Source organism: Danaus plexippus (genome assembly GCF_018135715.1).
Source record: "Danaus plexippus chromosome 16 unlocalized genomic scaffold, MEX_DaPlex mxdp_23, whole genome shotgun sequence".
Classification (NCBI taxonomy): domain Eukaryota; kingdom Metazoa; phylum Arthropoda; class Insecta; order Lepidoptera; family Nymphalidae; genus Danaus; species Danaus plexippus.
In genome coordinates, this window is record NW_026869851.1 from 3385465 (window position 1) to 3412908 (window position 27444).

A 27444-nucleotide genomic window follows, 5' to 3' on the forward strand; every position below is an offset into this window, starting at 1 on the left:
TGCATATACAAGTTCAATTCGACTTTTGATGTAATACAAATTATTCCGAACGTTCTTTTCCAGACGGAAATTCAAATTATATTTTGTTAAACATTCATACGCCAAGATGAGACAAGATTAATACTTTACATTAATTTTCTTAATAAATCTATAAAAATAAAGTGAAAATAAGACTTTTTTAATACTTGATCAATTAAATGACATTTTATTATTAATATTCTATTATCTATATTTACACAAAGTAGTATATTTAATACAGACACGTATCTACAGGGTACACACACCAAAAATATTCCGGCTAATCTCCGAAATGGACCGATTTTGACAGAATACCCTCCGTCAGATAGCTGATGAAATAAGATAAATTACTTTGAATTAAGTGTTTTTTATTAATATACCAGAAATTATAAAATATAATAAGTATAACAAAATGTAACTGTTTATTTCTAATGATATACGTATTATAAGAAGTACTTAATTTTTGATGGACTCAAGGTTCCGTAGGAAAAATTTATCTTTAAAACGTTATTTTCGGTATTAAAACTGGACAGTTTACAATCGGTCCACTTTAAAGATTAACCCATGACATTCATAAAGGTTGGTACACACTACACTAACTGCACCTGTTTCTAATACTGGGTCACCAGTTCAAGTTTGGTTTCACAATGGCATGCATGTAATTTGTATTGACTTCCGCAATCAATTCCACAGACAGATGAATAAATATTATATAGATAATTACATTTATATTATATATGCGTGGAAATGTGTTTTAGACAATTAAATTATAGCACGCCCAATTATATTGTATTTGATGTCTTAATTGTGTAACTTATATTCTGACAGTGAAAGTCAACATTTTAACTATGATGTGCTTTTTGATGTTAGGATTGTGTCTGCTTTCTATTTTGAGTAAGTCGTACATATGTTGGCCTAGCTGTGCTCATTAGTATTGACCTGGTCTTTTTGCATTATTTTATTTTTCATACAGACTCTTTCAAAAATACTTTAATGATTATCTATATTTCAATATATGTATATGGATAATGCGTGTGGATCATATCAATAAAAAAATATATATATAGGTACTTTGTAAAAAATATATATGTAGGTACTTTTTTAAGTCCTACTATTTTTACAAATTATGTAGTTTTGGAGAATGTATCGATGATTGTTGCTCTTTCACTTCAAATTAAATGAATACAAAAAAAAAATAATTTTGAATCTAGCTTAGACATCAGAATATCTGTTGTATGAAGCTTGAAGTCGCGCGACGGGGGCGATAGATGTCTCTGATTATGAATTAATAGGTATATCGCTTATGTTATCAAAAACACATTACACAATTCTCTCTGAATAAAATACGAAAGACAAAGCAGACGAGGTCGGATACAAAAACTACTATATAATAAAAATCTATTAAACAAATAATTCTTACACCTCAATAAAAGACCTCATCCGGGTTATCGTATTTAGTTAAAAAATTCATTCACAGAATTACTAGAAAATATATTTTTTCATACTAATGTTAAGTACTAAAATTCACATCTATATTAATGTATGTATGTGCAACTCACGAATAATTATAACACATAAATTGTCGTATCGACAAACCAAATAAAAAATAGTGTTTTAAATTTTTATTGATTTTATGTAATTAAAACTGGTTTTCGCTAAGTAAAATCTCGTTAAGAAACTATTTAATTAAATGTGAAGTAATGTTACCAGTAAATCAATAAGTTTTGGACCTTTTAATAGATATGGTAATAATTCCAATATTACGAAATATGAGCCATTACCTACCATATGATTGGATTAAAGTGAAAGGGTTATTTGAAATTAAATTGTAATTTAAATAGCGATATTCTCATAATTTAAGGCAAACTAATGCCTTTTTAAATTATTTTTCTGCATAATCGTATAATTTGTTACGTTTATGGATAAGGAAATAGGATAAAATACGTGAAACCAAACTGAAAAAATTGAGATGATTCAACGTACAGTTATAAAAGTAACAGTTGAAGTTGATCTATACAACGGATTATATATATATATATATATATATGTGTGTGTTGTTAAAAGTAGACTCACAACATATCAAGCACTTTGTCTAATAAAATAATATCCGATAAGATTATGAATTAAATTGCTGAATAATAATGTTTCAATTTATTTTTTCTTTATAGATATTTTTTTTAAAACTTAAATATAGCTCTTTCAATTGTTAGCTAGTTTCTCGTCACTGGCTGTTGTATAAGCGTGTCATCTGACACAGACATCCGATTGTGTTCATAACTCTAAGGTCAAAGATTAACTTTCAATATAAAACATCTCTTAATATTTCGAAAGATATCTCATGTTTTTGGTCTTCATTTAATATATTCTTTATTATAAAATAATACATAAATAGCATTACTGATCGTTCTTGATGGTTACGAAATCACTTTTCTTCACTCATTAAATATTTATAAAGAGTAAACCTTAAGGAATAATTTAAATTATTACATAACAGAACCTTTTAAAATAACTACATGTTATACTTAATTTTCGAAATCCGTCTCATAAAATAATTAAATTTTATTATAAGGCTAGTTTTTGCTTGCGATTAGACTCATCGAAAATTTATAAATTGTGTATAGACGATAAATATGGTAACAAATCGATAGTGACATATAGTCTGCCCATGTTACCTCACACACCATAAAGTATCTATGCCTTAATTTTACTGTATTTTTCGGGTAAATTATAGCCCGTGTCTTATTCTGATATTTTAACTACATTACTGTAAAGTTTTATAAAAATCTGTAACATAGTCTTTGTGTGAAAGAGCTACAAACACCCATTCATTCCCTTAATTTTAAGTGTTTTAACCAAATTCCCATTCATTAGCCCAGTTTTAACGGATTTATAGGATTAGTAGGATAAGTAGGACATCAATACCAAGCGTCGTAATCTGATCTTGTATTACAGTTGATAGACCCAGCAAAAATTCCACATGAGACAACTGCTCCGAAGATTATTCCGGACAAAGAAACGTCGATAGACTTGTTTTATAGTTTGATAAAATTAAAAGCTATTTTATTTTGTGTGTAAGTAAACAGAGTACCCTGAGAATCAGGACTAATAATTTATCTATAACAGAAACTGATACTCTGTATAATATTACATTAAATATTCTCATTACGGATCCCATTCACCTTGATATTTATGATAATTTATCAATCAATTTTAATTCGAATTGAACGTCGGGCTACCGAATATGAGTTCATTATATTGTGAACAAAAATACTTTTTATGTTCAATAGTTAATCGTCAAATATATTATAAATAAAAAATAATCTACAAACGAGAAACTGACTAAAATTAGTGCTAAATATATAATAGAACGAATAGGTTATTAGGAATAGCGCAAATAAAAATGATTTTATTTTATTTTGTAATATTTAAGCAAGTAAAAGCATAAATTATATTTATACCTGTAGTTAGATTGTGGCTTTTCATAGGAAGGACCTGAGAAGTTGCGTTTCGTCCTATGAATGGTGAATTTAACTACAAGCCTATCGCGATTACCTCATTGCTATCTAAGGTGATGGAGCGAGTTATCTAGCTTGATAATAATCATTAAAAAGGTTTAGTATCTTCTAGCATATTTAATTCATAAATGGGCTGAAGCCATTGAGACAAGTAGATTTGGCCGTCAGCTTTAATGTCTCCAATCCTTCGATCGATTCGGCCATAAAGTTATTCTATCAAAGTGTGGAGCACTCAACGCATTGTGCGGTTGGATCACTAAATTTCTTTCAAAGCAGTGCATAAAGGTCATTGTCGAGTGATTAAGATCAGAAACCATGCTCATTAAAGCTGCTCTACACTAAGGTTCGGTGCTGTTATACACACTGTTTATCCTGTATACCAACGACATGTTACAAATTAATAACATACGTTGGTTTTTGGTCAAGAGTACGGGTACTATTTTTTACTCCTCCCGGGCAAATATTTCTCGGAAGAAAGTGGAAGAGGGTATGATAAAAGTTGTGTTTGAAATCAAATGCTCCCTGGAAAAGGTTTCTGGATGGAAAGCTAAATCTGAATCAGTCTTACTCCTCGCACACTCAAGCCTGTGCGCTTAAAACTAAATCCCTTAAGTTTAGCTTTAACGTTTAAAAGAACGTTGAAACTCAGCAAGAGAAGAGCAATACAAGGGCTTTAAAATTGCAAACGACATTCAAATTTAAAGTACTGTAGGGAATAAAACTAATTTAACAGAGAAAAAACTGAGGATATTGAGTGACATTATTTCACTTCGTGATACCTGCTCTTGTCATCACATCAATCATGTTAACACGTAACCTATTTACTTTCAAGACCGGCAAAGAATTTGCACGAATTGTGTTTTGAATATCCATGGTAATGGTGATCTCTTACTGTCTGGGGGATCATCTCTTTGCTAATCTTGTATGGCCCATAAACAAAATACTATAAAATATTATTCAATGTTAGTTATATGGCACATATGAGGTGGAGTAGCTATGTTAGTTCGGTTTTCCTTGACAACTGAGAGTGCAAACTCCTTATAACAACAGAAGTGAGTATTTCTACCTGAAGATGCTAGAAGTGCAGAAATTCTAAACAAAAAACTACCGCAAATTATCTTCAGGCCCTTTTTCATGGGATCACAGGGACTGTATTTCATACATCTGCAAACAACTAAAGTTCCTAAATATTTTTATACTTCCCTGCAAAAACACAGACGTTGAGAAAAACCTTATCCACCTTATATACCTATAATTTCTAAATATGCCATCGTTTTCCTTTAAAAATGCCAATGTTTAATCTATTACAATAGAATAATATCTACTTTAACGTGTAGACACTTAAGAATTAAGGCGACAGCAACTATTTCTCATCAGGAATACATCAGGATCAAAAGTCAAAATATCTTTATTTGCACATATTAAATAAGAAACTATCATATAGCGGATAAAGTCTAAAAAATAGTTTTAATACCATCCATTAGGAATTTAGTACTACCGAGAACAAAGTGTCTTTTGAAGCAGAATATTCAAAATCAATTTTCATATCGTTATTATATATGTTTAATAAAAAATATAATCTAATCTAACCTAACCGAACATGGCAACGATATAATCATGTAATTTGATTTATTGATTCAATTTAATATTCTAATGTAATTGCAAAAACATTGAATATTTGGTGGAAGGTTTTTTTTATTATCGTATTCATTTTTTATTATATCCAACTTTTGGCCGGTTCTTATAGAGTTCAAGTTTAATTGGAGATTTAAAAAACAGTAAAATTTTAATTAATCAATAATTAAAGCGAATAAAAAGTAATGTGTTTATATATTTGGCTTGGTGTGTACAAACTTAAAGGTCCCTTGAAGCATCAAGAGTCCGTTCGCGTTCTAGTTGACCTCTTGTAAATCTGAAGAGGCGGTAATCGTAAAATAATTACCATAACACAGTTGATCTTAAATCCAAACTTCAATATCCGTTGTAGACGACTTCTGAAATATTTCAAACAATTGTCAGGTGTATCTTAAATACATTTAAGATTTTTATTATCCAAAAAATATATTATTAAAATGACTCAGATTTGATAAAAGATTTTAATTGTAATATAACCCGGAATTATTTTTATTTAATGTACTGTCTTGTTTTCATTCTGATACCAAATTAATGTAATTGCAAAAATTCATTAAGATTATTTGAACGCACTCGTGTTAGTATGTCACATTAAATAACCATCCCAGTCAACAAAGTTATTATATCCATCGACAAAATAATGATCATTAAAAAAATAAGTGGGTTTAAATGACCCAACAAACGGATTGCAAATATCCAAACGAGAACCTTGTTTGTACAATCATTTAAATTTAGTGCTTAACATTGTGCATCTATAAAGATATAAATATGTACTTACAAAGATTTTAGTGTATAAACAATTTAATGATTACTGGCTCAGATCTGCCAACTATATGTCATAACCTCGCATTGAATTCAATTCAGGTAACATTTCTTGAGAGTCACGTTTTTCTTATCTAAGTTTAACGTTTTAAATGGAGATAAGCAGGATAGAGAGGCTGTGTAGGAAAAAAAAATTCTGAAGAAAATATTTAATTTGAAATCTAATTATAATATAAAGTATTAAAAGTAATTTATGCGAAATTTCGTCCTCGTGGACTTCGGAATGGGGTCGGAAAGAAATACAGTCTGTTAAAACGACAAACAGGGTAATTAATCGGATGTGACATTAATAGTCATGGCATATTGTATACAATAAAACTGGACCCTTAAGACAAGGTTGTATCCTCCCACTACACACGGAGAGTTTGCAGTTAATTTATAAATATCCATACATAATAGCATGAAAGTAGGTTCTTGAATGAAAACGCTTAACGAGTAGTTTGCTGGTGCAAACCCTTGGCAGTGGCACTGTTAGGTTAAGGTCTTGTGGTAATTCCGGAAAAGATTATAGCCCAAAATATATTAAATATATTAATTAAAAAAAATAATAATAAAAAAACAACTACTTAATAAAATATACCATACAAAACGATTGTAATAATCTCCAACACCGCTTAACTCGTTTTATTAAACAGTATTTCCAAACTTACTAATAATTACATATCTATTTATTTTATGAATCAAATTGTTTTAAGCGATATTTTTGAAAAAAATTAAAGCAGGTAGTAAATCAAATAACAAATAGAAGGAAATAATTTTAGTTTTAAATGATTTAAATACCTATGTATATTATTCAAATTTGTGTCATTTCATAGTTACTATGTAGTCAATAAAGAGCCTATTAGAATAATATTTTTAGATAATCACAATACGTTTCGTTATCCTTGACGCTTTTGCTATCACGTGTGTTGCATCAGCTAAGAGGCTGCGAGTGTTAAATAATAAAATTAATTTACTATGTAAATAATGAAGACTATGTCTGGTCACGAACAAATAAATTTCTCTTAGTGCGTCCACGCAATCTCGAATCTAGTATTAGATATTTAATGACGAGAGTATTTTAATTATGTACAGTCGTGAAGAGTGAGAATAAATAAATATATTGAATTAAAAAAAAAGTCCTCTATGTCTTCCGGCCATTTAAGGCAGTGTACAGACGATCGATAATTAACTTTTAGAAGACGTTTACTGTGGAAGTAATAAATAATGTCGTCAATGCCATGATAAAACTAAGGTCGTAGTCATTGTTTTTATTTTTATTGAGAACTTTTAGTGATAGCCTTCAAAGTGTCATCTATGTGGGCAGTTATTGATACTTGCCCATGGACTAATCTACGAAGTAAGTGTATAACGTTTTTCGATGGATTTAAATTTGTTACATTAAGTGTAACTTTCAGAAATGAATGTCGTCTTTAAACAACCTTAATTCTAAAGTTTTTTAATTCAACAACTAAAAGTTTTAAATGAAAATTTTCACTACTAACTATAATAAAGATAAGTCTATATAGAAAATTATCACAATGATTATGTATATTTCATACATTGAAATAAAATATAAGTTAATTATATTTAAAGTTATGAATTATGTGTTTCGTTGTACTCTAAGTTAATTTAAATTAGTCACATCGTAAATAACTAGCGATGCTGCTTCGGATCGCAATATTATGTTAAAATTACATCTTTTGCAACTAAACAAGAACTGCTGTGAATATCTTGAAAATATATTTATTTAGCTATGTTCCAAATGCACAATCTATATACAATATACATACGTTATTACTGATTTTAATGTAACAAGAGAGTGTAAGACTGATATATGTACGTATGTGTTTATAGTTATAAGCACGAAACTGTGTCAGATTATTTATATGAAAAGGTACTTATGAAACCTCTGTAAAGTACAGTTTATAAAAAGTATTATTCAAAGTATTGTAATGGTTAAACTATAATTTATCAAAATTTAGATATTAATGAACAATTTTACTTTGAGTTTTTTTGAGTCTGTGTAATCTATTATGGGGAATCGTATTTTGACTGGCTCTGTCTCAGCGGTCACCCTCTAAAATGATTTTGTGCATTAATTACAGACCATGCGTTTCCCACACGAGTGTAGTGAAATGTCTGAGTCGTTTACCTTGACTGATAATTGTTATATATAGTGTCAAAGGATATTTTATAATTGTTTTAGGCAAATTTAGTCTCATATTGATTTTCGTGTTAGTCGTTTAGGAATTGAATTGGTACAGATCTGATCTCTATAACTCAAAAGGAATTGACATAAAACACATTGATGTATGCAGTGAGATAGTTTTTTATTAATATGATTGATTTAAAAATAAATCATATAATAAATATCTAATTTAAATTTGTAAAAACAAGAAGAATTAATTCACAATAACTTGTGCCGTTTAACGTTGTTAAAACATATTTAATAATTCTCACGTTTCATAAATTACAATTGACTATAAGAATACTGTATCGACACATCGGTTTGGTAATTTATGAAGAATGTATTGTATTTGAAATTTATAACTAATAGTGCAAGTATATAAAAAAATTCAAATATGTTAATATAATAATGTCTGCATTTAAAACACTTCTTTGTCGATCTAGAGACGTACATTAATTAATAATCGAGTACATAATGGGCTGTTCGATTTTAAATCAATATTTTTAATAAATAAATACATAAATTATTTTCTATAGTCTAAAAAAATACTCTTATTTATAGACTAGATTTTAATAAAGCAACTCAACAAGAGTTATCAGTAACATATTTTCAAGATAGTATAATTTTCAGAATCGTTCCTATTACACACATTAGTATTACCAAATGTAGGTCACAAGATGATTGTTAATCCTCTTAAACTGTCTGTCTGTGATAATAGCTGACAGCTAGATTTTCACGTCAAATATAATGACAGCTTAGGAAATAGCGTCAGAAGAAGCATTGATCTACCGAATGGAATTTCCAAAAGGTACATCACTAGTTATTTAATTTTATTATAACGAACCAACGTACATACACTATAACAGAAGTTTTTAATGCAGTAAAACATGTGACTTGTGACTTTTTTTATAAAAATATATTCTTCGTATGTGTTACATTTATACAGTATTTTTCCGACTTGACATATTAGAAAATATAAATGATATATTTTCAATATAATCAACAATGTTTTTTCAATTAATTGTATTAAACAATATTTTAAAATAAATGAGTCAGTACATTCAGTAGCTATAATTTAATTATTCGCTGTGATTGGCACATCATTTGTTGGGACTATAACTGTAATCTTATTTCATTCTCCATGCCTCATCTTGAAGTGGTAATTACATGTCTAATGAAATCATTGTTAGGTTTTTATATTTATTAATAAACACGGATGTTTATAGCACCTTCTGTTACGTCTGGACAGGGATGTGGCAGTACTAAGGTTATTAATTTAAATATTTGACGAAGATATTTACTTAACACTTATTTTTAAATACATTTTTTATTGTTGCATCGTTTGATAAGACAATACATTTCCTTTACCCTTTTTATGCTAAACCTCCGCGGTTCTCGCTTATATAAAAATGTCTGTGATTCGACTTGTTATGCCAATACATCGAGTGTTTACAAGATATTTTTTATATTGTTAAATGTTAGATAATTTATGTCTATAGTAATATAAATTTTAGAAATATCTCCTCGGTCATTATTGAATGCGCTGTCGTGTCTTATTTCGATTCTTTGTGTAGATAACAACAAGCTTTGTTGTGACAATTTTCTATTACGAAAACAATTTAGGCTTTCCATTTATATTATGTAAGAAGGTGTTTGTTTGTGACCAATTTATCTCTAAACTCTTGATTTTAAGTTTGTATGGCCATAAATTAAAATATATAACACATTACTCGTCAAATACTTAAATAAATACCATATTATACGATGACAGAGCATATTTATTACTTGTAAAAAAAAAAAAAAATTATCAACAAGAATGGATACATTCCAAAAAAATATTTCTTAAATATTAGCAAAATAAAAACAAAAGATTTTAGTATATTTTTTAACAATAACACTTAAATAAATTATTCATGGTCATAAAGCGTTTGTCTTAGCGATATGTCAGCCTGTCTCAGCATTACGTCTGGCGTCCATAAGATGCAACCCACGTGGGTAGAGGATAATCGATCAGTGATTTCAAATAATGATTCTACTGGATACTTTATTTTATAAGAGGTTATTATTATACATTATACACAGATCCTATGTTTATTTAATGTTCGTGTAATTATATTTAGTTAAGACTTAACGCAGCCAGTGTTATCATTCAATATATAGAATTTATCATTTCGAAACCATATTAAAATATTCACATATATTCCCCGCTAAAAGTTTTATTATAATTTTCAAATAAAGCCTTAAAATATAAAATTTAAAAACTCTGATGCCAAATGAAAAAAGTTTTACTTTAATTAAAATTTAATGTAGGAAATTGTTTTAAATATAATATTTGTGAGTCCTAAAATATGATAATGCATTTGCGATATTTTATGCAATTTCGTTTCCTTTCTTTTATCTTTTATTGCATCTTATTCAAATTGATACTAGACTAAAATCGATTTTTTAAGACCGATCAAAACATTCTCAAAGAGCGAGATATCTGTATTTAAAGTTGCAAAAAAAACTACACCTTAAATGATTGCTTCAATTTGATTTCATCGTGAAGCCGGTCATGAGATCAGAATGTTAGGTCAGGTTTTAATATCAGATTTACTACTACTAATTCACTATGGCATAAACACTTACGATGTTCTGAAGGACATTCGAAAGATCATTGGGTCTTTGTGTTTTTATTTTCGGTAGTATAAATATTATTGGTTTTATACAATAAATCTCTGTTATATGGGTCAATTATATGGAAATTTAAACAAATACACCCACATATGTGTATACAATATATGTTTATACATTTGAGCATGTGTTAACTATCAAAATGGCACCTGTGTGACTTTAGTGTGGTACGAAAGCATATTATATATTATTTGATTTTTATATATGTTATTAATGACGTCACTCGAAAATATTAAATCCTTATTTCAGTAATAACAGGTATTAACTGATACATACACGTACATAATTCTATTGTTGGTGCGTACATCCACCCAAACTGACTTCCTAAATGAATCACAGTCCTTGACATACGCGTGGGAGAAACAATGCTTATGACACAGGATTGAATTATTTACGTTACAAGGTAATATTTGATAATCGATACGTGTACGAGAATTTTATTTGCTTTTAATTATATGTTGCTTCTTTGTAAATCAATTTTTTGTAAAAAAAATCTCACCTTCGTGCTGTTAAGATGTGTTTAAAATTGATGTATGAATGTACAAGAGTAGTTCCAAGATTTTTAAAAGAAAACGGGCATGTTTTACGAGGGTCACCATTACTTTTTATGTGGGATAGAAAAGTCCTGAATTTTCTGAATTGTTATTATCTCATTTAATCATTATAAAAGGTCTTAAATTGCTTTATATTTACAATGGAAAAAAAATTCTGATTCGCTACTTTTAAAAAGTGATTTGAAATCTTTAAGGAAACTAAACTGGTGCTGATTGAAATTTTTTATTGTTTCAAATATTATTATATAAATCTAATGTATAAGAACAAGTTTAGAAGAAAATATAAAAGAAAAAAGTTCCTGAAGGTTTTCACAGGAACAATAACCTTACTATACGTTTTTATAGTTACACTACACACGCAGAAATTCCAGTTTTACGTAATAGAACTTCAGAGATGATACAAACAATGTCAATAAGTGAAACAGTTTTTTATTTACAAACTTAAACAGCTCCGTATGAAGTCTGACGATTTAAACCGTGTTTAGGGTTCAGTAATAGCAGGTCTTTATACATCGTAGAGCTTGGAGCAAGTTCAGAGGTTATGTTACATATGTATTATTATTCAACCAGTTCAAATGCATATTATAATAACCTACTTTTACATAAAATTAATAATATTTATTATAACTAAAAAATAGATATATTTAGTTTGATTCGAACTGCATAAATTAATTTGATTATCAGAATAGGAATATAAAATAGAATATGTTGGCTATTTTTAAGGCAACATTTTTTATTATATATATATATTTTATATATATCATCCAACCTACCAACCAACCAACCAATCCAAATCCAACCAATCACTCAGCTTATTAAATACCAATATTATTGTTATTGTATTCTGTTTGAATTTCATTGTATTATATAATACTTTATACTACAGATATCAGCATTCAAATCAATTAAACAAAAACCAGAACCCGCCAAACTGGCACAATAAAAATCTTCAATAAAGCACTACAATAAAAAATAATACAAACTAATTGTACGTACAAATAAATCGCTTGGAATCTTTATTACTATAAATTGAGGGTCATAAACGAAAAAAACATTTTCAAACTATATCATACATATAATAACTTACTTTGTTGTATTTATTTCAAACATCACAAGAACAGATAATATGCAAATATATGTATTCTGTCTGATAAATATTCTTCTTTAAACTCTATCGTAAACTCCGAACCGCTTGCAAAAATATTGACACTACACAAGCGAGAAAGCATATATACGATTATCAATTTAAACATTTTTATGTATTAAATTCCTTTCTAAACAGACATGTACATATTTATATACATAGTGCATTCTAATCTTGTAATGTATCAGGACAAAGTTAGTCATAATCTATATATAAATAAATAAAATATTTGGATGACTGTTTCAGTAATTTTGTATACTAAACAAACACATGATTTGTAACTTAATAACAAACGAGATTGCGATAAAATTGCTTTATTATAATTTGCTTTCAATGTTTTTTTTTTATATATCAAATCTATTGCTTGTAAACACTAAGCCAAACCTTAAGTGATTTTTAAATTTGATTGATTTGGAATTCATTTCATAATAATAAGTTGTCCTTTTTTTACTTGCTTAAATCTTACTTCATTTTAGACTAACCAATTTTTACTTGCAGTAACTTTCAAATGTACATACATTTGTTCCCTTATCACAATCGGCTTAAAGCAACTAAATTATTTGGAAATTTATCCGTAAGATTATTTTTGTACACGTTTTTGTATTAACGAAACATTCTTAAATTCAAAATATTATTTGTATCACTCGCTACTCGATACTATTCGTGATTTAGCGAAGAGTCGTGAGAGATATTTTTTGCATTGCATTAGATAAACTGTTATCTCATTGATTTTGATCTGTACACGATCATTAAATGATCTGTTTAATATTATCGTTATTTAATACAAATCCGCTCATTTCGGTTTGGGTGTCATATCACCGTTTTGCTCCACTTCGAATGTAAATTAACACCTACATTCTAGGCATTACTAATATCATTCTCAAAATACAGTTTTTAATTATTATACTAAAATGCAATAGCTATTATAATCTGAATCAAAAAACAGATACTGAATTATAAATTTCTGTAAGAGAATAACGCGAAAATATGTATGTAATTTGTACTTCAAAAAGCAGTTGTCCAAATGTACACCGATACAAGCAAGTACATACTTAATTAGCCTCATTGTTTGGTTGTGCAAAACATTCTGCCGGATAGACGTTGTAAACTTTTATGCTGATTGTACACCAATTTGTTAAGATATTATATTTTATTCATATGATTATGTTTAAAGCTTCAACTACATAAAGCTGTTTTGATGATCATAAAATAAATATTAAAATGTATAATAATAATAATTTTTTTTGTCTGGAAATGATTAATTATCTGTTATTATTATTTTTTAATTTATTATTATTTTTTAATATCAGAGGGGTTTTTATTTCAAGAAAATCTGTCATTGCAATTTAAAATTGCATTTTTAATGAAATAAAAGACAGTTTAATATATCCTCAAATTCAGTTTCATTAATATAAATAAGTTTACTATATTTCTTATCAATTAAATCATGATAAAAAATGTCATTAATAAGTCTACTCATCGAAATCTTGCAAATAAATCTATTATTTATAATAATAATTCTTTATAATGAAATCGTATATTTTATTAAGAGAATATATCTTCTGTTACAGTGTGTGTAGGACCGTCCTTATAGCCACGGATCCTACAATTCGTCCTTGACATTGGCTAGAAGTTGACTGTATATAAACCCTCTTTGGCTAGAGATGCAGCATTCGGAGATCGCTTGAAGTTGCACAAACATGAAACTGGTACGTCGCAAAACTAGTTCACTTTGTTTTAAACTATTTAATAAATGAATATTAATATATATATACATATATTGTAATAAAAATGGTATAGATAAATAATTTAGTACAAAAAAATCGGGTTTATTTTATATAAGTAAAGATTAAACTAAATATTGTTAATCCGAATTTAAAACCCGTTAATAAATTTAAAAATATTTTAAATAAAAAAAGGAATGAAATATTTAAATTAATAGAATTATTTGTATATAAAAATTGAACAATAATTAATAAATTCCAGATCATCTTGGCAGCAGTTATCGGCGCTTGCGCAGCGGGTGTCCTACCCGGCTACGTCGCTCCACAATACCGCGGATATTACGAGCGACCGCGCGCAGCACTTGAGAGGAATGCCGCCATCATCAGATCAGTGGCGGATGTCAACGAACAGGGCTACCACTTCGCTTATGATACCGAAAATGGTGAGTGTATTGTAGTTAATATTATAGAATTTTCCATAGTAGTTCTAGGATATTGTAACTTTAAGGAACTTGCTTTCTCCACGAGAATGGAATGTAGTGGTGATTTTGAAATATTTATTCATTATTTATTATTTAATCGAAAAATTTTTCAATAATAATTCTTAATATATAACTTAGGTACAATTTTTAATAAATGATTTAAGCGTTAATGAAAAAAGAGATGGTTTTCGTGAAATAATCACAAAGCTAATTGTTGATACGCGTATAAATTATACACCGGAAGTCAAATAGATTATTTTTATTTATATATACACACAAAAAACAATAAAAATGTTTGCTAGTATACGTACATATATAATTGATTATTTAATGGCAAAATATAAGTCTTTATGAACCTTGATAACCATTATCTATCAACCGTCGGAATAGTCTCCATGAAATTTTATTTAAAAACAATTTTATCAAATATATATTCCAACCGGAAAAAGTTTATATATGTATGGGTCAAATGATTATAACAAAATTAATAATAATAAAAAAAATGCACTAAAAATCTTATACTGAGGAAGTTAATTCAAATGTAACTCATAAAAAGACCTCTCTTCGACAAAAAAAAAATGTGTAAACATTGCTAAAAGCATAAATGTTATAGTAATTCCAATACTATTAAATAATTCCAGGAATCCAAGCTGAAGAAACCGGCCACGAAGCTAATGGAATCCAAGCAGCTGGAGGCTACTCCTACACGGGAGATGACGGCCAGTTGTACAGCGTGAGGTATACTGCTGACAGCAATGGTTTCCAGGCTCAAGGAGCTCATCTCCCCACCGCTCCCCCAGTACCTGAAGCCATCGCTAAGGCCCTTCAGGAGAACGCTCGCGACGAAGCCAATGGAATATTCGATGATGGTGAGCGAATTTAACATGTTAATATTACATTTTGAGTTAAAAAAAAATCGCATTAGTTTTGCAGGCTTTTATAAAAAAAGTTAAAAGTTGTAAGTTGCTATAAAAAAAGTTTTAATGTGGACAATCAATTTTAACACAACTATTTAGACATGTCATTTACATTCAAATGAGCATGTAAGCCGTAGAAGAGTCAAACGATAAAACGATTTTAATCCGTAACATACGGCCTGTCGTTTCGAAATCAAATGAAGGTGGTAGTGATAACATCGTATAATAAATAAGGCTTAAAGAGGCGTATCAATGTATTAATGGAACCGCACCTCAGATCGGAATAGTGCTTGCGTCATAGGCCAACTTAGAAATTAATGTAACCTCTGTGCTCCAGTACGAATCTTTGCTTATATTACAAAATTTGAAGAATACGTTACCAAATTTCGCCGAAACCTCCCAATAGTTGATTGCGCCCATTCATACGTTAAAATTACAGATCAGAAGTCACTCGAGCCTTCACTTTGTGTGAGGTTGATATCATACATTACTGTATTACGTAAAAGGGGAAAAGATAATTCAAATTCTTTTTTTGAATACAATTATTTTTAATCATTACTATGATGTATTAAATATAATGCTATATTTATCTCTCTCATTATAATATTGTGGTTTTTTGTTACACGATCATTTAGGATTTATAAAAGGAAAATAATTTTTTTCATTAATATTATGCGATACTAAAAATTTTGATAAAAAAAATTATAATATTTTAATACTGTATTTTTTTATCGTAAATGATAAAAAAAACACTTAGAATCTTAAATATATCTGTTTATCTGTAATGTTATTATATTGTTTTTTTATTCCGACAATAGTTAAAACATTCTACTCGGAAATTAAAAACATTATGAGATCTAAGATTTTCGCGAGTATTCATTTTAATGAAACTAGTATTTTACTCGGGCAGACGAGATGTCGCCCGTGATCACGGTTGCTCTAAAGTAACCGAAACGTCGGGAGTATGTAGTTTTTTACAAAAACAAATCACGCGTATTTCATCCGAAAAATACTAGATTCATTTAAATTTAAAACATTCGTGGTGTTATACTATAATGTACAATCAATTAAAAGCTTAACTGAATCAATGTCTAGACTATGTTAAGGGTATGTTAAGGGTATATAGACTACGTTAAGGGTGTGTATATGTGAAATAGTGATTTAATATATCTATTTTTTATATTACAGGTAGCTACCACGCTGGCAAGTACGAGTCCGGAGTATTCGCCGCACGCACCTACGCCCCTCCGAGACTCGTAGCGCCCTTCAGGAAACCATACTACTTTTAGACCAAGTGCCATCTATATTTAGTTATATACAAAGCAAATAAAGTGATCATCGTTTATTAATGTTTGTATATTTTTTACGTTTTATCAACAGCTATAATATTTTCCTTGTATTATAGTTGTAATTAACATATTCTAACATTGTTTTAATTTCTTTCTGCATAACCTGATACCTTTTGTATTGTGGAGATTGATTACTTAAAAAAACAACGTATTTGCGATGGAAAATTTATTTATTTCATTTATTTATACCCGAAACCGAAACAGGAAACCCCAAAAAAACAAGATAATTATAATATTTCATTATGTGTGTATGATCATGAGGATAAGGCTTATGTAAATTACTTACATTTTCTACAAAATTGTCCAATATACTATATGTACATAATTAGCAATGATTTATGAATTTATATACATGGTGTATATGACATAGGGATGTTGATTTAGACAGGGTGTTAAGCTTTTGTTCTCTTATTAATACAAAGAAAGAGTTTTTTATATGCTAGACAGGTGAATGGTTCTACAAACATACGTCATTGACACTACGATTCGTAAGATGACATTTTTTTTGACTTTAATTAACGATACAAATTCCCTTACAAAAAATGGTTTATACGAGATATTTTATCTCGATTTTCATATACGGATAGCTTGAAGATACAGCCTTATAAGGCATTCCTTTAGATGGAGTCTGTTAAGATGGAAATACTTAAGAAGTTAAATGGGTAAAATCCATAAAAGCACCCACGATGTATTATTTTATGGCATTATCACACATAAAGACTTGTGTCAAACCCTGTTTGTATCTATACATATATAAAAATAAACATTAGTTATTTCTAACTAAATGATTATTTCAAATTCAATAGTAAAAACGTCGTTGCATTCGACGTTTAAACGTCTATTAAATACTTTAACGACTGCCATTATTTGTGTTAAAATCTCGATAGTTTATATAATGTTTATTTAATAAAAATACCATATTTAATATATTTTCAACTTTGGCTGTTGAAATCGGCATTAATCCTTTCGCATAGTATAAATATTCAATCACACTACCCAAATCATGTCGTTATTAAAGTTATATCAGATAAATCAAATAAAATAATATTTCAATTTCACCTGCTGGTAGAAATATAACTTTAGTCTTCTTTAAAAATATATTTGAATTAAATAAACGCATTAATTCCACTCGACAAACTCCTTCGTGTTTTCTCAACACACTACCCAAGATTATAAATCGTATAACAAATAAAAACTTTGACATTGATTCCAGTGCGAATGAAGCCTTAGCATAAAACGAATAGATTTCAATAAATTTTGGCGCCTGTGATCACATCTACAGGTTGCGTGTTTCGTCACGATAAGATATTTTACATAGCACAGTTGTATTATAAACAGTACTCAACATAACTCTTAACTCCGATATCACTAACATAAACTTAAATTAATTTAATTTACAAATAAACGAATACAAATGAATGTTATACAAACTTTAAAAGATTGATCATTTCTTTACTTTATGTGTTAAAAAGAAGACACATATAAAGAATTAAAACTATTTAAAAGAAACGTTTGCTGTAATATATAAACATTTTAAAAATGGTAAGGTATTTCGAAACAAAAATGACAGCACAATATGGCCGGAGATTAAGAAATCGTTTGCAATTCTTATTTACAACATCAAATCAAGTATTGACGTGGAATTGATGTTTGCATCGTAGAGATGTTCTCTGTGATAAAAAGACGTACTCGTATAGATGTATTAATTTCATTCTTCCCGTTTTTAAGGGTCCCATATCGTAAAAAGTCAGGATAGCAACACTTTATGAGACTTTATTGTTTTAAGGGATTTTTGTTTAAATTGACAACCCTACAAAATTTTTGACAACCTTACATTTGTTATGCCACATAAATATGTTTTATATATTCGCATATTAAACAAATGTTTTATTTTCCATGTATCTTATCTTTAAATGAATTTAAATATATTTAAAATTGTCTTCGGTAAAAAAAGTTTAGCAACAAAATCAGATAAATATAAAATTATTGGCACAGATCATATTAGTAAAATTAATTCCACAGAAAAGAGTATTCATTCTATGCGAACTCCTTTGTCTTAATTATTGCACAGATGATAATTAGATAACGTTTTGTTTCAACAAGCTGTATGGAATAACGCCGGCCTGTATTATTAGCCCATTGTTATTGGACCTTCTTTAACGAACGGAAGTTCCGGGTTTTGTTTGGAAAATTAGGGGGACCTATTTTAATAATAATTTGAATATAATAGACGATATAAATCTATAGAGCTTTATACACAATAATTAATAATACATATATATAAAATATGTCACATTATAAAATAAATTAAAGTTTTAGTAAGTAATTATTACAATTTTAGTAACCATATTTTTTTTCCCTAAATTCTATGTATAACTGTCACAATATATAATATTCTTCATTATAATTTTAATATAATAAACAAAAAAATTTATATCTTTATCTGAAATGTTTATCCGTCGTATCTCATTGTGTGAATTAAGGCATTGTTTGAATTCTTACAGCTCGGCTCCTTTCAAATTATTTAAATTTAACTGATATCATCATCCCGAGGAGGTGTTGCGTTTTAAAATACGGTTACATTTAAAAATATAATAAAAAATTTAACTACGTTTCCGTTATAAATAATCACTTATATGTTAGTACATATTATATACTTAGTCAAAAGCTAGAACACTCGTATACTGTGACTGTTGTTAGGTGATAAGTAATAGTTTAGTTAGTTAGTTTATAGGAAATAACTTAGTTGATGTTATTTAGTCACGATTAATCAATTCCATCGAACATCACCGGTAACATAAACCTTTGTTTTCGACGCTTTAACTATTATAAAATTCAGTTACAAGTCTAATAGGATAACAATTTAGATGAACAAATCATTTCAAGGGACTACAAAACCTAACATTAAGATTATTTGCATTATATGAAATTTATATTTTCTTATACTCTTGGAAAAATCTAGCAAACGGTTCTTATTACCAATGACAGGATAGTAGGAGTTATGCGAAGAGTATTGTAGCTTTAAGACTTATAAGTTTGTGGAAAGAAATATTAAGTAGTAAGACTGTTAAGAATAAATATTGAGAAATGTTAAGAATTATTAAATATTACTTTTAAGTCCGACATAGAAGAGGATTGATCACATCCAGTGATCTTTATATACTACCAATATGGAAAATTATATTCCACTATATATATATAAAATGCTATGAATTTAGATAAATAAAAATTTCTATGACTTTAGGTAAAAAAAAATATAAAATTTTTGAAAGATCATAATTTAGTTATAATAAATAAATATTATAGTTCTAAGCGATTGTGTTACATACTACGGATTTACTTTAATGTATTTGATCTCGTTAAAACATTGACCGTATTATGAAAGTGTAAGTGAGAACGCATAGAGCTAAAAACTGTTAGACCAGATTATTTATTAATTCACAATTATTAAATTTTCTTTATATTTTTAATCAAAAATCACTGGAAGTTTATATTTAAATTTGGCTAACAAAGTATTATTCTAAGTTAAAGAAAGTAAAATATTAAAATACTTATTTTTTTTAATTAACTAAAAATTTCTGTTAAATATATAAAATTCTTTAAATTATTATATTTTCATTTATATATTATATTTGCCGGCTCTAGTAGTTTATAGATTATGCCCAAAATCTGTTCCACTTGTTCATTGGTTGGGTACATCTCGTTATACAAGTTACCTAACATTCGCATCTTGGTTATACCGCGTCAACTATGGACATAGCACACTTAAAATACATCTATAATACTTTTAATTTTTTTTTTGTTTTTTCACAAAAGGTTTTAACTTATGTAAAAACTAAACAAAATTTAATTAATATATAAGAACATAAAAAATTATAGTTATCACCAATTAAAACAAAATTTATAAATTAAAATAATTCGAAAATTTTACACAGTGTAGAGCTCTTTCGTTATTGGATAAAGACCAATACTTATAATTCAGACACAGATTGTCAATATTTATGAAAATAATTTATAAACACTAATTATGTACTAGTCGAAGTTACGACAAGTTCACAGTGTTTGTTGTTGTATTGCTAATATCAACGAAGTGTGAGTTAATAAGAACGTGCGTATATAGAAACTTTGAAGTATAAAAACGGACGGAGAAATTTAATGATATCCATTCGAGTCATACATTTAGACAAACAAACTAACAATGAAATTGGTATGTATTAGCCAATTAAAATAATACGATTATTTAATATTAAATTAATTTAAAATTATAATTAATATATAAATATAATATCTGTGATTTAGTTTAAGTGTCTACCCAATTTATTGTTCATAAATTATGACTTTAATTAATTTTAAATTAATTATTAATTTTATAATGTTTTCGTTTATTTCTTTTCAGCTAGCATCTTTTACTTCAATCCTGGCTGCAGCATCAGCTGGCCAAATTTTTAGCCAACCACAGGCTGAGCACTACGCTAAGGCTGCTGATATATACCAATCAGCTGTTGAGTACCAGCCGGCTGTTTACAGCGGCCAATCGCAGGCTTTCGCTGGACATAATATAGCCTATCAGGAGCGTCCCTCAGCTGAGAAGTCCGCAAAAATCCTGTCTTATCATTCTGAAAACGACGGTCAAAACTACCACTACGCTTATGAGACTGAAAATGGTAAGTATATTAACGAGACGGTCAAAATGCCGTTCATTTTATTACAGCCACTGTTGTAGATGTCATCTATAAGATTCTTCCTATTATTGCAGGGATTAAAGCTCAAGAAGCTGGTCACGCTGGCAAAAGCACTCAAGCCGAAGGAGCTTTTTCCTACACCGGGGATGATGGCCAAACTTACACTGTGACGTATACCGCTGATGAGCATGGATTCCATGCACAGGGGGCGCATCTCCCAACATCTCCCCCCATCCCCGAGGCCATATTGAAATCCTTAGAGCAGAATGCTAAAGATGAAGCTAGTGGCATCTACGATGATGGCAAGTCTATGTTTTATCTGAGTATTATTTATAAGTTTTTGTAAATTTTTCATTCGTTACACTGTACTATTCACTATTCACTATTACTATTACTATTACTGAATATGCCTATCGTGAGTTATTTTGCAATATATAACATTTTATATTCCATTTTTATATTAGTGAGACTGAACACTATAATTTAATCCAAATGTCATTAATCTAATCTATATTCTGTATCCGCTAACTATAATTAATGACTTGTATTTATTTATTGCGCAATCCAACTGGTCTATAATAGTTTCATACACTTATGTAATGAAGACATACCTCGGAGGCTCTGAGGGCATTGAAAAGTAATTTAAATCGAGTTATCTGTCGGACAATCAGTTTATTCTATATATAAACATACTAGAAACAATAAACATGAAACGTTGAGAGCAAAATACTAGTAAAAAAAAGGATTTCTTTCAATAAATTGATGTTGACGATAATACATACCGAATTCGCTTTAAAAATAATACATGACATTTACTATACTAATATCGCTTTTCTAAATATATTTTAATGTTCATATAAAACGTCAAAGAAAGATAATAATATATAGCATAAAAGTATTGTTTCGTTAATGTATTATTTCTTTCAATTTCAGGTCATTATCACGATCAACAGCAACATCAGCAGCAACAACAGCAACACCAGCAACAGTTGCAACAACAACACCAGCAACAGCTGCAACAACAACACCAGCAACAGCTGCAACAACAACACCAGCAGCAATACCAGGCCCAAAGCTACGAAGGCTACCAGCAAGAGGCCTATGAGGCTGCTGCAGCTGGAGCTGGTTACCATCATTGAAACCAAAGCGTGTCATAACCACTCTCTCTTGTTATTGTTACTTCGTTATTGGTTTTTATAAATTATATTAAATATGTTTTTCAGTTCCTAAATACTCTTTTCATATATTCCTTAATCATTCTCTATGCGATATCTTTTTTCGTATTGGGCCTAAGCTTACTGACATTTCAGGAAAGGCGAGAGCGCAATGTACTTTCCACTTTGACCGGTTGACATATAAGGGTATTTATTTTAGCTTGAACGATAATCTCAATTTACATATCGTCGATGTGTCCGTTTGTTTACGAGAAATTTATATAAAGTTGTATTTATAGCAAACATTCATTCGAAAGGTTGCATTTAGTTAAACATTACGAATGTGAAAGTGAGATAATGTTTTTGTTATTCTCTGAGACTGAACCATTGACCTAACAATAATCCTATGGCCATAAAAATTCAGAGGACATGTTGGTACTAAAACAATTTTCAATCAGTTGTTTATGAAATAATACTATGGATGCTTAGTATCAAATATTTACGATCAAAAAAAGTAAAAATTTGTGAGAAAAAAGTATTCCGACGTGTGACTTTTATTTGCAAAATAAGTCTTTTTAAATATATAATTGATTCGTACAGACCACCCCGTGATTGTGGAACAAAAATATCATCTTCGTTCACTAAAACAACAATGCCATTAAATCTACTAAAGTATAAAATCATATTTTATGTAATACGCAATAAACGAATAAATTAACTTTTCATTCGCAAATTAAAATCTATTGTTTAGCAAGATTTGATTGGCACAACTGTTTAAATAGGCTAGAAAGTAAACGTATAAAAAGAACATGGCGTTTAAAAACTATGTAATCAGTGTTTTATTGTTTTAACTTTTAAGTATCTGTTCCTGTTATTGAACGGTTAACGATAGAAATTAAACTCATAGTACTCATATATATATATTTAATAGGACTTATCCGTGTTCTGATGTCGAGACCGTTAAAGGTGGAGTCTTGATGATACAGGATTACTCATAGATATGGATTATTCATGAACAAGTGACTTTGACCTGAATATCTGTTCCAAGTAATGTTGAACTTTCACGATTAACACCTCATTATTAAAACGTCCTAAGAAAGTGCACGAACTTGAAAATAAATTTTGATGTTAAGATTATTATTAATATATCAAAAATTTTACATATATGATATAGCAACAAATTCATTATCAAAAATTTAAATGCTTGTAACATACGGACGTTGCTTTTGATTTCTTACAATCGTTGCATAAAATGTTCTTAATGTGTTAAGGAATGTCTTAATATATAAGGAATTAATTTCAATTAATGTTACATGAAATTAGCTTTATATCAAATATAAAGGTCACATCTCGTAATAACTAATCTAACCTCTGTAACGTTAAGGGCAAAGTTGCAAATGTTACATTCATATTACTTTCCAAACTGAAGATGCTATTAGATTTATTAACAAAAAACTTGCTAAAGATTTGAAGATAAGGTGTTAAGATTGAAAATGGTAAACATTTTATTTTTATTTTTATTATAAGTCATTGTCAGATTGCAAATTATATAAGGTGGCAACAAGAGGTTCCAGGAAAACTACGAAACTTACTTATGTGTATATCATAATAAAAATTACATATTAAAACTTATAACCTATACCTAAGACTACATGATTATCCCCGTGTTAGGATAGCAATGCCATTCCATAGCTTGTTTGGTATCAGGAATCTTCTGGTTCACACGGCTTGGTGTTCGTTCCGCGGAGTCAGCAGCGTCACTCGTTATATGATATTTTATCCGTACAACGATGTTGCCCCAACGATGTCATTTATTTTATAATATGTAGCACATACGTAACATGCACGTTAATATGTAGTTATCATTTATAAATCTAAAAAAAAAAAACCTAAATTATATTTGAGGGTAGACATACAATGAGACAAATAAAAGAAAATATTCGGATCAAATTCGTATGATTATTTAAAAACATAATAAAAACTATTTAAGTGATGTCAACTGATACGTCAAATTAAAATGATATAGAAATTATGGAGTGAAGATTTGCCGACGCTGGATCCTGGCTCTAACGCGCTATGTCTGAGCGTGCAGGAAACTGTTCGTGTCCATGAACTTTTATTGTATTTGCTCCATTTCACATCAAATTTAATTTAATAGAATAATGATTATTTTCATTAATATACTATGCTCTCTATATGGTTCCGAATTAAATCAAGACTTAACGTTTCACTCGCGAACTCGAGAAATAAGAAGTGGCAATAGTTTGTACGGCATTCACTGTTTTTGGAATATCCTGAATAGTATTTTATATATAATATGTATGTTTAATGTGCCGATAAATTACTAATAATTTCAACATGTACTTAAATGTCAAAAGCATAATTATGATTTTCACATTATATTGCCTCCGGTTTATGCTTCGCTTTTCTTATATGTCTGATATATTTCCAGGATTTTATTTAATTCATATCAATGAGGTTAACTTTTTTAACTAAACTTACTTGCAATGGCATTGCTATTAATATATCTTGTCAATGTCTCCTTATGAAAGCGAACAGAACACCATTCAATGGAATTAATGTCCTTCTTCTCTCCACATAGTTTTTATTTGAGTCTTGTTTCCTTTCTACAGTCTTAAGTATTTTCACGACTTCTCAGTTTTGTTTTTTAATCATAATATTCACTATGCTCTTGGAGAAACGGTACCTTCCTCATTCAGACAGCAACAGATGGAACACTTTCTCAGCATCAGTGTTCGTATGTTTCTCCCATTATCGCTTTACACTTACGTCCAGGGAAGTCAAAAGGCTATTGCTAAGAAAATGCCTTCATCACTTATGGTTTCATTTCTAGTGTGATAGCCCTATAGTCATAATTACTTCAACTTATTTAATACTAAATAATTCTTATGAGACTCACTCTTACACTGATCATATTTTTCTGCTTACTGCCAAATTAAGGTTTCCTTTCTCACAACACTTATTAACTTTGACTGAAGGACGATGCAGGTTAAAATAAGTTGATTGTTTTTTGGATTTTAAACTACTGAGGCCTACTTAGGCAAAAAAAGAAGAAAAAGAATAATCCTGCAATTATATAAGACAGAAAGTCAAATGAGAACAATCACTATTGTTATATAAAAGCTCGGAATAGTTACAGCTGGTAACATTAGTTGTTACAATAAGTTATTAGTATTAATTATCGCTAGCTCGGCCCGCCGGCGAGGCATTCGTATGCTGATCGACAGTTTAATTTGTACGTTATGAAGGCTTGTGTCGCGCAAGTTGGGTTATAATTTTTCAATATTAATATTTTTTAATCGATGTTTGCATTTCGTCCACTATATATATATGTATATTCTTAGGTTAAAATGAGAAAATATCAGCTTCTTCTTAATTCTTATAATTCTGAAATTCCATACGATGCGTCTCATTTTATTCTTAACGATTTTGATCGCTTAAGCTATTCCCTATTACGCGGTGACAATAAATATTTAAAAGACCCTCATTTACATGCTCAAACATAAAAAGATAAAGAATCTCTTTCAATAGTCATTAAAAACTATAAACATTAAGTGCTAATTTCATTGTGTTGAAGTTGAAATGTTTAAAAACATTGAAAGTACCAAAAAAAAACACAACTATTTTGATGAAGAAAAAAGCCTTGTAATTCCTTGAAGAAGAAAATAAACATGAATATAATTAATTAGTCGATATAATTATTTTCATCCTATACATGATTTTAGATGTGAAAACTTACTTTTAGTCACATATTCACAAAAAACTTTTAAGCATGCTGTATATATGTTATTAGTAATTAAAACTTCGAAGATTCCTACGACGAAGGAAATGTATACAACCTTTTTTAACGTGTCTGATATCCTTTGAAATGGAACAAAAATTTGTTTTACAATGGTATTGTAGATATTTGATAGTACAGAATAAGTATAGATATAATATTTATTACAATTATGTCTCAACTAAAAATGCAACATTATATGCTATAGAAGAATCTGCTCAATTACTTGTTGTCACCTCAGAAGGAAATAGACGCGGAATTTTACTCATTTCTAACTAAAGCGCAGACTCAGGTAAATCTGAGCTGTAGCCACAAATGTTAGTTTTAAAATAATAGCAGTAATGACACTAATTACATTTTGCTGTACCACTTTGCTGAAATTATCATCAGTGTGATATATAAATGTAGAATAAAACGAATCAAAGGTAATTTCCATTTTTTTTAACGTCCGTGTAAAATGCATTAGGAAACATATGAAACATCAAATTGTCTAAAACGTATTTTTAGCCCTGAATGATATGAAAAGGTTAAATATAATCGTCATAGTTACCGCAGCTCGCGAAGAATCTGCGGATAAAGGCCACAGAGTAAAATAATTATCTTTGTTAAGACTTAAACTCGTTCATACATATTTGTTATGAGTGATATTTTGAAGTTCAGGATACAAAAAAAAAATGTTTGTAATAAAATAGAAAGAGTTTTCCTGCAATGGTAAACTATCGTTACAATTAAATCTGAGTAATTCGACTAAAAACGTCGCTTGATAATGCATTAAAAGGTTGCGTTTTGTATAGAAATATGGTATGAGG

At 28.9% G+C, this 27444-nt stretch overlaps 2 protein-coding genes across 2 annotated transcripts; both read left to right on the forward strand.

Moving 5' to 3' along the window:
• Window positions 1-14102: 14102 nt before the first annotated feature.
• LOC116771796 (cuticle protein 3-like) lies at window positions 14103-17000 on the forward strand. The gene is made up of 4 exons (XM_032663769.2): window positions 14103-14237; window positions 14515-14695; window positions 15376-15603; window positions 16840-17000. Exons 1-4 carry the CDS (start codon window positions 14229-14231, stop codon window positions 16938-16940), a joined length of 519 nt encoding a protein of 172 aa, XP_032519660.2. The 5' UTR covers window positions 14103-14228; the 3' UTR covers window positions 16941-17000.
• A 4066-nt stretch (window positions 17001-21066) lies between these two features.
• LOC116771858 (cuticle protein 3-like) lies at window positions 21067-22913 on the forward strand. Its single transcript, XM_032663843.2, has 4 exons — window positions 21067-21207; window positions 21397-21664; window positions 21757-21984; window positions 22616-22913. Exons 1-4 carry the CDS (start codon window positions 21199-21201, stop codon window positions 22819-22821), a joined length of 711 nt encoding a protein of 236 aa, XP_032519734.2. The 5' UTR covers window positions 21067-21198; the 3' UTR covers window positions 22822-22913.
• Window positions 22914-27444: the final 4531 nt, after the last annotated feature.

Coding starts and splice junctions, on each gene's coding strand:
- LOC116771796 (XM_032663769.2), top strand. Junction 14,696..15,375: donor CGCTTATGATACCGAAAATG/GTGAGTGTATTG, acceptor AAATAATTCCAG/GAATCCAAGCTGAAGAAACC. Junction 15,604..16,839: donor CAATGGAATATTCGATGATG/GTGAGCGAATTT, acceptor TTTATATTACAG/GTAGCTACCACGCTGGCAAG.
- LOC116771858 (XM_032663843.2), top strand. Junction 21,665..21,756: donor CGCTTATGAGACTGAAAATG/GTAAGTATATTA, acceptor CTATTATTGCAG/GGATTAAAGCTCAAGAAGCT. Junction 21,985..22,615: donor TAGTGGCATCTACGATGATG/GCAAGTCTATGT, acceptor TTTCAATTTCAG/GTCATTATCACGATCAACAG.